This window comes from Callionymus lyra, chromosome 2 (assembly GCF_982586985.1).
Source record: "Callionymus lyra chromosome 2, fCalLyr1.hap1.1, whole genome shotgun sequence".
In the NCBI taxonomy this organism is placed as follows: domain Eukaryota; kingdom Metazoa; phylum Chordata; class Actinopteri; order Syngnathiformes; family Callionymidae; genus Callionymus; species Callionymus lyra.
The window spans coordinates 9,934,618-9,944,231 of NC_141819.1; the positions used below are offsets into that span (position 1 = coordinate 9,934,618).

The 9,614-nt window shown below is 42.1% G+C and overlaps 1 protein-coding gene across 1 annotated transcript in view; it reads left to right on the forward strand.

Annotated features, from left to right (window-relative positions):
* comp (cartilage oligomeric matrix protein) overlaps positions 1-8,636 on the forward strand; it is a 10,085-nt gene extending 1,449 nt beyond the window's left edge. Inside the window, exons 2-19 of the mRNA XM_087782470.1 lie at positions 2,177-2,250; positions 2,527-2,578; positions 2,744-2,892; positions 2,948-3,085; positions 3,199-3,276; positions 3,359-3,511; positions 3,577-3,681; positions 4,416-4,523; positions 4,586-4,745; positions 4,813-4,931; positions 5,952-6,004; positions 6,070-6,263; positions 6,346-6,524; positions 6,648-6,696; positions 6,786-6,982; positions 7,115-7,287; positions 8,351-8,490; positions 8,550-8,636. Of these exons, the coding sequence (XP_087638596.1) occupies positions 2,177-2,250; positions 2,527-2,578; positions 2,744-2,892; positions 2,948-3,085; positions 3,199-3,276; positions 3,359-3,511; positions 3,577-3,681; positions 4,416-4,523; positions 4,586-4,745; positions 4,813-4,931; positions 5,952-6,004; positions 6,070-6,263; positions 6,346-6,524; positions 6,648-6,696; positions 6,786-6,982; positions 7,115-7,287; positions 8,351-8,490; positions 8,550-8,608 (2,180 nt within the window). The 3' untranslated portion in view covers positions 8,609-8,636. The remainder of the gene's footprint in view (positions 1-2,176; positions 2,251-2,526; positions 2,579-2,743; positions 2,893-2,947; positions 3,086-3,198; positions 3,277-3,358; positions 3,512-3,576; positions 3,682-4,415; positions 4,524-4,585; positions 4,746-4,812; positions 4,932-5,951; positions 6,005-6,069; positions 6,264-6,345; positions 6,525-6,647; positions 6,697-6,785; positions 6,983-7,114; positions 7,288-8,350; positions 8,491-8,549) is intronic.
* The last annotated feature ends 978 nt before the right edge of the window (positions 8,637-9,614 follow it).

Here is a 9,614-nt window from a genome sequence, read left to right on the forward strand (position 1 = left end):
ATTAGCCCCAAAATAATACTGACAGACCATGACTCTGTCAGAGTTATTTTATCATTTAAAAAAGTCACTTTGGAAAAGTTTTGCGTTGATACTTAAGGGACTGTTTCGGCGCCGTTTGGGCATCATCATTGGCTTTTAAAAACGTTGACATATCAGCCACATTAAGAGACACAATCAGCACCGTCGTGAAGTCATAAGAGAACAAGATGACAGGAATTCCGGCGAAAGACTTCTACAGCAACTACCGGAAAATATCAACAAGAAAAAAAAAACTCTCTAGAGGTTAAATAGGGAAGACAAATTCCAACAAGAACTTTCCAGGAAACAAACTATTTTAGAAATGTTTCAGGTTGAGCTGTGGTCGACACACAGTCGTGTGGATCTACATCGACCACATGAGTAGAACCTTTGAGATGAAACGTTGAAGAGTTCAGTAAAACTATTGACCCTCAAAATAAACTAAAAGAAAAATGTATATCATTTGCAAATAAAGCCCTTTTTTTTACGACGTTACCTTAACCTTATATAGTCGAAATAATTTTTATAAAAAAACTCATAATTAAATGTTTAACCCTTGTGTTAAAAAAAATATACAGACACGTTTCTATTTGAGGTTAATTCTACAAAGATAATTCAAGTTTTATTTCTAGTTTTTCCATCTTTTTTTTTCTTTTCTTTGGCCCCTAAGAACAGTTACAGCCGCACTGCGACCCCTTGCTTAGTCTAAAGTCACTCCTGGACTGAAACGTGACCCGGCTGAGACTGAAGAATGCAGGACCAGGGGTAAGATCGAGAGACTGTTCGCGGTCCAGTCCAGATATGTTACGCTGGAGATGGAAAGAAATGTAAACCTGGACGCCGATTGCAAAACCACAGACATTCTTGTCCGTGAGTGTCGGAGGAGAGATGAAGAGAGTGAAAAAGATGGATCTTCCAAGAAACGTCTCCTCTGTTGGTGGGAAATGAATTCTGCAGCTGCTGTTCAAACAGGGATCTGATGGAGGAGACCTGCGGTACTGACCACTGCAGGGTTCTGACATCTTCAGTAGGACTCGTCAGTGTGTGAGTTTGGAGTCTGGAGTTTTGAGTCTAGCAGTCGAGACGCTCCAGCGCCAGGTTGTGACGCCAAGTGTAGCGAGCCGGTGTCAGACGTGGCTCGGAGACGTGAGGTTTGAGGTTTGACACGTTGACACTTGTTTGGTCTACAGCAGGGGCCAACGCTTTAACATCCTGAAGGGCCACTTTATATTCTTTAAATGTCGTCCGGGGCCATCGAGCTGAATAAAAAAAGGGACTAAAAATGGGGATGTGTCGATGAAGCTTCATGAAACAGTGTCATGTTGTTTAGAGGACAATACGTGGCGCCAGCTTAATGACGTGATTTTTGCATTGGAACAGTTGTTCAAAACAAAGGAAAATAGTGCATAGACCGCCATCTAGTGGACTTTGAAAACAATGACACGGCTTCATGAAGCTTTGTCAGACCATCACTAGAGTTTTTACGCAGATAAAAAAGATAAATTGTTGTTAAAATAAAACCATTTATTGTTATTTAATTGTGAATTACTTGTAAAAAATACTATACAAATCTTGTAAATTTGCAAAAAATATCTAGTCAAATAAATTGTACATGATCAATTAAATAGATCCAATGTAAAGAAAAATATAAACCCTTGGTCGGTAATTTGTTACAGGGCGACACAGAAAAAATTGTTGCAACTTTACTAGTGATGTGTCGATGAAGCTTCATGAAACAGTGTCATTATTTCCTGAGTCCACTAGATGTCACTCTTTCTGCTCTATAATCTATTGTTTTGAAAATATATTCTATTGAAACCTCACATCATTTTTAAGATGAGGGCGCCCCCTACTGTCCTCTGAAGAATAGGAGACTGTTTCATGAAGCTTCATCGACACATCACTGCACTTGACACATCAAGATTCTTGTTAAAGTCAAGTCTATTTAAAAAATGAACCTGTATACTAGTAAAAATGAGTGAAATCTGAAGTTCTTTATGATTTATTTTTACAGCTTGTATCTGAAGGTCGGTCTGTGATATAACAACATAATACTGGTTCCACCGTCTTAAATCATGAACCAAGTTCTCCATCTAAACATTAGTTAAATCCCTTTAAAACTTATCCACGGTTGCTTTTATTGTGTGTTTCCCTCCAGATGGTGAAATCATCAGTCAGATTAAAATGACCAACATGGCTCTGTCGGAGATTAAAGAGCTTCTGAAACTGCAGGTAGTTCTTTCACTTCCGTAATGATTGTTTTTCTTCAGACCTTCGGCAGTTTTTAGTGTGTGACAGTAGAAAAAGAAACGTATAGAATTATTTTTTTTAAAGCTGAAAATGTAGATGTTGTTTTGAGAAAGTCACAAGTTTTAATATGTTTTTCATTAAACTACTACATAATAGATTTACAATTATTATTATAACTGTTGATTTGAGGTCATGAAACATAAAACAAATAAACGATTGAGTTAATTTATTTAATACTTACAAATGTAATTGTTCCAGATAAAGGAGATCGTATTCCTGAAGAACACGGTGATGGAGTGCGAAGCCTGCGGTGAGTTTGTCGTGCTAGCTCAGGGTCAGGGTGACCCGGTGGGATTGTTCACCAACATAACTGACCCAATGTTTATTTTAACGTAACCACAAAATGCTGACTCGACACTTATTGTATGTCGGGGACCTGAAGTTCTCGAATGAACATTGAACTCCTGTCGTCCAGGAATGGGAGGCACTCAGCCTCGACCTTCATGCGACCCCAACCCTTGCCACCCGGGGGTGGAATGCATGGAGACCCCTGGAGGGATCAAGTGTGGAGCCTGTCCAGAGGGCATGAACGGCAACGGGACCCACTGTACGGACATAGACGAGGTACAGTGACCGGATTTGTTTCTGATAAACTAATACTAAAAGATGTGATCTACAGTGCACGGTCAAACCGTGTCACATGGGGGTTCGCTGCATCAACACGTCGCCCGGTTTCCGATGCGGCTCCTGCCCTGCCGGCTACACCGGTCCTCAGGTCCAAGGTGTCGGGATTCCCTACGCAAAAGCCAACAAACAGGTCACTAGACTGTGTTCGATCGCATTCTTTTGTTTTTTATTTTACTACTGAATTGTGGTGGAAGTTGTTAAAAGTTGCTGTTAATGTTCTTCTGATCCTTTGAACACGTGAAGATCTGCAAGGACATCAACGAGTGTGAGGGTCCCAACAACGGAGGCTGCGTGGAAAACTCTGTTTGTATGAACACTCCAGTAAGTACGTCATGTAAAAGGAAAGGAAAATCTGTCACAAATGAAACCAAAAATAACGTTTCGCAACGTTTTTTGTACTCAGGGCTCCTACAGGTGTGGCCCCTGTAAGACCGGCTACCTCGGCGATCAGCGACGAGGCTGCACGCCTGAAAGAGCTTGTGGAAATGGACAACCCAATCCTTGCCACGCCAGCGCAGAGTGCATCGTTCACCGAGAGGGGAGGATTGAGTGTCAGGTGAGTAAATAAAAATCACAAATTTCACACCTTCAATCTCTCTAAGATGTCTTCCATCTCCACAGTGTGGAATAGGATGGGCCGGGAACGGGTACCTGTGTGGACCAGACATCGATATTGACGGTATCCCTGACGAGAAACTGGATTGTCCGGAGAGGAACTGTGCCAAAGTGAGCCTCCTTGTGTTCTGAAGGGTGTATTATACCTCTCTGGGTCAAGAAAACAAATGTTTTTGTGGTATCCCTTGTGTTGTCTCTGGGTCAAGGTGAATGATCTCCACCACTGCATGTGTATGTCTGTAAATGTGAGTTCTCCTTCTAGAGCTGCTTCGAATTTTCAGCCGACAATGAGGGCAGAAGAACCGCCCAGAAAATTAAAAAGGGTCCAATTTCAATTGAACTCATACCGTAATAACCCCTGCGTTATCTCAGGGATCAAAGGGACCAGAAGGACCGAAAACAAATGTTTTTGTGGTATCCCTTGTGTTGTCTCAGGGTGAAAGTGACCTGAAGGTTTGAAAACAAATGTGTTTGTGGTATACTTTATGTTTTCTCTGGGTCAAAGTGACCCGAAGCCCCCAAAACAAAATGTAATTATTTTGTCCCTTTTGTTGTCTCTGGGTCAAAGTGACCCTAAAGCCCGTAACCTAACGTGTCTGTGGTATCCCTTGTGTTGTCTCCGGATCAAGGTGAATGATCTCCACCACTGCATATGTACTGTATGTCAGGAAACCAGGGAGGTCATTTTGACCCAGAGACAACAAAAGGGATACAAAAAACACATTTGTTTTGGGGCCTCTGGGTCACCTTAACCCTGAAATAACACAAAGGTTAAACACGTTTAATTTTTAAGGATTTGTATTGCCCTCCTAAGACACCGTCTCCTACCTCTTTCTTTTTCGCAGGACAACTGTCTCACTGTTCCCAATTCCGGTCAAGAAGACGCAGACGGTGATACGATCGGAGACGCCTGTGATGACGATGCAGATGGAGACGGGATCCTAAACATGCAGGTTTCTAAAAAAAGAAAATGGCTAGAAATGAATGAATAATGGCTAACAAAAATATGCTACAGGACAACTGTGTTCTGGTGCCGAACGTGGACCAGAGAAACATCGACGAGGACAACTTCGGAGACGCCTGTGACAACTGCCGTGCTATCAAGAACAACGACCAGAAAGACACGGACATCGACCAGTTCGGTGACGAGTGCGACGAAGACATCGATGGAGACGGTCTGTCGTAAACATCGTCCACTTCGAAAGACTGCGGTGGGAAATTAAAACCTCTGGGTTCTTTCAGGGATCCTGAATCACCTGGACAACTGCAAAAGGGTTCCCAACGCGGACCAGATTGATCGCGATGGGGACAAAGTGGGAGACGCTTGTGACAGTTGTCCGTATATTCCAAACCCTGACCAGGTCAGTGCGATCTTGTCCTGCCATTCTTTGCCACGTCGTCTTTTCGTTCCGTCTTTCAGCCTTAAATTGAATTTTTTAAAGAAAGGAATAAATCAATGAAGTTATCTGAGTGCACCCCATATGTTCTCAGACCAGATGGGAAATGCCAAAATCTAAACCAGTCTCAACATGAACGGCCACAACACATCCTTAGAACTCTCTTAACTACCATAAATCCTATATAGTTGAGGTAACATTGCTTCAGGGTGTACTCTAGGTACTTCAGCCAGGATGGAAATGAATGCAACCCCCGTCTCAGATCCACTTCCAGTAAAATAGGCAGGTCGCCCAACTTTCTGCTTTAACAATAAGTGTCTTTCTGTTTATGAGGAAGACTGCCCAGCTACTTAATTATTGGGGTTTTGCCTCCAAAATGAACTGTTTGCAGATGATACCGCGAATAAACTGGCAAACTTAAAATCTATTTCTAATTCACCCAACTCGTTCGAAATTCAAATTTAACTTATTTTCTAATCACCCTCATGTCGACTAAAGGTTGGGATTATTCTTCAGTTAAATTTTGCGTAAAGTTTCCGGTGTAGACGGCAGACTGGAAGATCGTAGTGCTTCCTGTCTTTGTAGCATGTTAGCTTTTTAGCTTCTGCTACAAATGTGTTTAAAATATAGAGTTGTTCAAACATTTCGACAATTCAAAGTCTTTTTGGATGAAGAAAAGGAAGAACCAATCGCGAATTGGACAAACATTTGTGACTATTAATACAGAAAGAGACGGTTTATGAAATAATCTTAACCCTTAGTTGACATGAGAGTGGGTAGAAAAATAGTGAAATTTGAATTTTGGGTGAACTATAACTGCTCTTGAACATGATCCTAAAATGATTAAATACAAATGAAAAACCGACCAAGATGGCGAAGAAATGCCAACTACAAAGAGCCTTGAGAAAAGTTTTTGACTATCATCGCTCTCTTTAGCCAAAGGTAACTTGTCTGGGTTGTACTTGAACTCTTGTCCTATTTCAGATGGATGCGGACAATGATTTGATCGGCGATCCTTGTGACACCAACAAGGACAGGTAGTCAAGGACCAACCGAATCGCAATGTTTTCAGTCCATCATTAACTACCTTTTCTTCCTCCAGCGATGGCGACGGACACCAGGACTCCAGAGACAACTGCCCGGCCGTCATCAACAGCTCACAGCTGGACTCCGACAAGGACGGAAAGGGCGACGAGTGCGACGACGACGACGACAATGACGGGATCCCCGACCTGCTCCCTCCTGGTCCGGACAACTGTCGCCTGATCCCAAATCCTCTCCAAGAGGACTCGGACGGTACAGTCTTTAATTTCATTATCGCATGAAAACCCTTCAACAGATTCATGGACGACTATCCCAACCTTCTCTGACCTTCCAGGAAACGGCGTTGGTAACGCGTGTGAGAAGGACTTCGACAACGACACCATCATAGACACCATTGATGTGTGTCCAGAAAACGCTGAGGTCACTCTGACGGACTTCAGGGAATACCAGACCGTGGTCTTAGATCCAGAGGGAGACGCACAGATCGACCCCAACTGGGTGGTGCTGAACCAGGTCTTTATGCAATGGGATTCTATTCTTTACATAAGAAACATTTTGAAAAAAAACAGTCCCAATGTCTTCCTAGTATAGTTTGTTCATCATGTGACTATAGCTCAATAAAAGCTTCTGTTCCAGGGAAGAGAGATTGTCCAGACTATGAACAGTGATCCAGGACTAGCCGTTGGTAAGATCCCCTTTTTTTCAAATGTCGACATGAATTACCTTAGAACTAGGCGCGACTGCGACTCAGATTTCGAGGCGTCCGTCCGTCAGGTTACACGGCGTTCAGTGGCGTGGACTTCGAGGGGACGTTCCACGTGAACACAGTGACCGATGACGACTACGCAGGGTTTATTTTCGGCTACCAGGACAGCTCGAGTTTCTACGTGGTGATGTGGAAACAGGTGGAGCAGATCTACTGGCAGGCCAATCCCTTCAGAGCCGTGGCTGAGCCTGGAATACAACTCAAGGTGATTTTGGCAAAGATAATAAATGACGTATTAGATAGTCATGAAGCAAGAGAGGCAGCGGCCATGTTGGTTTCGATATAGTTTGAACTGCTACGTTAGTGTTTCTCACTAAATATTTGCGTCAAAACCAAGGCTGTCAAGTCGAACACGGGTCCAGGCGAGAACCTGAGGAACGCGCTGTGGCACACCGGCGACACCGGCGACCAGGTCAAGCTGCTGTGGAAAGACGCTCGTAACGTTGGCTGGAAGGACAAGACGTCGTACAGATGGTTCCTGCAGCACCGACCTGCCGACGGCTACATCAGGTTCCCGCCTCCCTTGACCAGATGTTTCCAGATATTTCGCTCGTGAATGCTTGCGATGTTGAAGGTAGTGATGTGTCGCTGAAGCTTCATGAAACAGTGTCATTATCTCCTGAGTCCACTAGATGTCACTCTCTGCTCTTCAATCTATTGCTTTAAAAAGTTATTCTATTGAAACATCACATTATTCCTAACATGAGGGCGCCCCCTACTGTCCTCTGAAAAATATGACACTGGTTCATGAAGCTTCATCGACACATCTCTAGTTGAAGGATGGGAAGAACATTCAAAATGTATACTTTGTCGAGGGAGATGTGTTAGATCTGATGAAAGTTGTACAATTTTCTTAGGTCATCTAGATATAATTTATTTATTATTTGTCATTAAACTTTAAAGGGTAAATTCCACCCAAAATTTATTTGGATTATTTTCAGAGTAATCTGTTCTTCTTATAGTTTTAAACCAAAATGTTTGTTCATTTTAATGTAGCGACTGGAGCTCAGTCGTCTTCATCTTCGTCCAAAAAGACACTTAAAAACATCCAAATACCTCCATATACTGCTCGTCTGTAACGTCCCTCTTGGATTGAAGCCTCGACATTAGGAATTTTTCAGGAAAAAAACTTAAATAAATCTGTATTTTACGATTATTTGTGGTGGAAGTTATCAGTCTCTCAGCTGCTGCCTGACATCTTTCCTCATTGAAACACATTGCAAGTGTCAGTGTGCAACATTTATGCTGCTAGCCTAGCAGCGTCTTCTAAAAATAATCTTAAAATATAGATTTATTTAAGTTTTTAATGAACAATTCTTCTCATGAATCCAAGATGGACGTTACAGACGAGCTGTATGGAGGTATCTGGATGTTTTTAAGTGTCTTTTTGGACGAAGACAACTGAGCTCCAGTCGCTACATTAAAATGAACAAACATTTTTGTCTACAACTGTAATTACTCCTGACCATTAGTCGACATGAGGGTGAGTAGAAAATGAGAGGAAACATTTCGCCGATGGGTTCCAATTTTGGTTGATCGCAAACTAATGCGAAATCTATTTGCTGCTTCCCAGGGTTCGCTTCTACGAGGGGACGCAGATGGTCGCAGACACCGGCGTGGTCATCGATGGCACCATGAGAGGCGGACGACTGGGCGTCTTCTGTTTCTCGCAGGAGAACATTATCTGGTCGAATTTGCGGTACCGCTGTAACGGTGAGTGTTTAGCTCAGTAGTCGTGTCGTGAAGAAAGTAATCTCATCTTCTGTCTGCAGACACACTCCCCGAGGACTTCGACCGCTACAGGGCCCAGCAGGTTCAGCTGGTGGTCTAACGGTTCAGGAAGTATCATGGAGGAGGATCTTAGTCCTGGGTTGAGAGAAAGGAGTTCAGGAGTTCGCAACAATGTGTGTAAACTTGATGCTACATTATGTTTTTGACCTCGTCTAGTTGTACTTTCTGAAACTGTGATTGTTTAATATGATTTTTTTTTTTAATAAATGTGAAAAAAAAGATGTAACAAAGAATTGTAAGAACACAATTATTAATTGCTTTGAATAAAACTTTTTTTTCCAGATGTTTTCCTTTTTTATCTTCATTATGCTGCTTTAAAGCCACAATACGTGGGATTGAAAACATTGTTTCTGGCTCCCTCTAGGGTCAGAACAGCATAACATAATTATAGATCTACTTTATTTAGTGTTTTATTAATGTGATTTAAATGATCATTACAGAAATTATCGACACTCTTTTCAAGGTTAGCCTCACACTGGCCATACAGTTAACTCGTCTCATCTCAGGGTCAAGGTGACCCAAAGGTCCGAAAACAAATGTGTTTTTGTTATTCCTTTTCGACTTCTCCGGGTCAAGGTGACCTACCTCCACTACTGCATATGTTTTTATGGAAGCCAGGGAGGTCATTCACCTTGACCTAGGGGCAACACAAGGGATACCACAAACACGTTTGTTTTGGAGCCACCGGGTCACTTTGACCCTTGAAATAACGTTAATAAGGGTTAAAAAAAACTACTGCTTTCAAGACCTGTAGTGCTATAATTAAAGATAGAGATTAAAGAAGGTTTTAGGAAAGTGTGTCCTTGCTTTCAAAGCTCAGTAGGGGGCGCTCTTATCACAGTTGTTCGAAGATTTAAAACGAAACTGTAAACGACCTACAACTATGTTGGCTCTCACTGAAAATATAATAGTAAAACTGTTCTCAGTGTTTTCACACAAACATTCCACTTTCAGTTGTTGTTTTTTTTAAACACAGTTTAGTGAAAACAATCTTGACATTTCACAAGCGTGCACATATCCAAAATAATCTTTTCACTTTATATTTG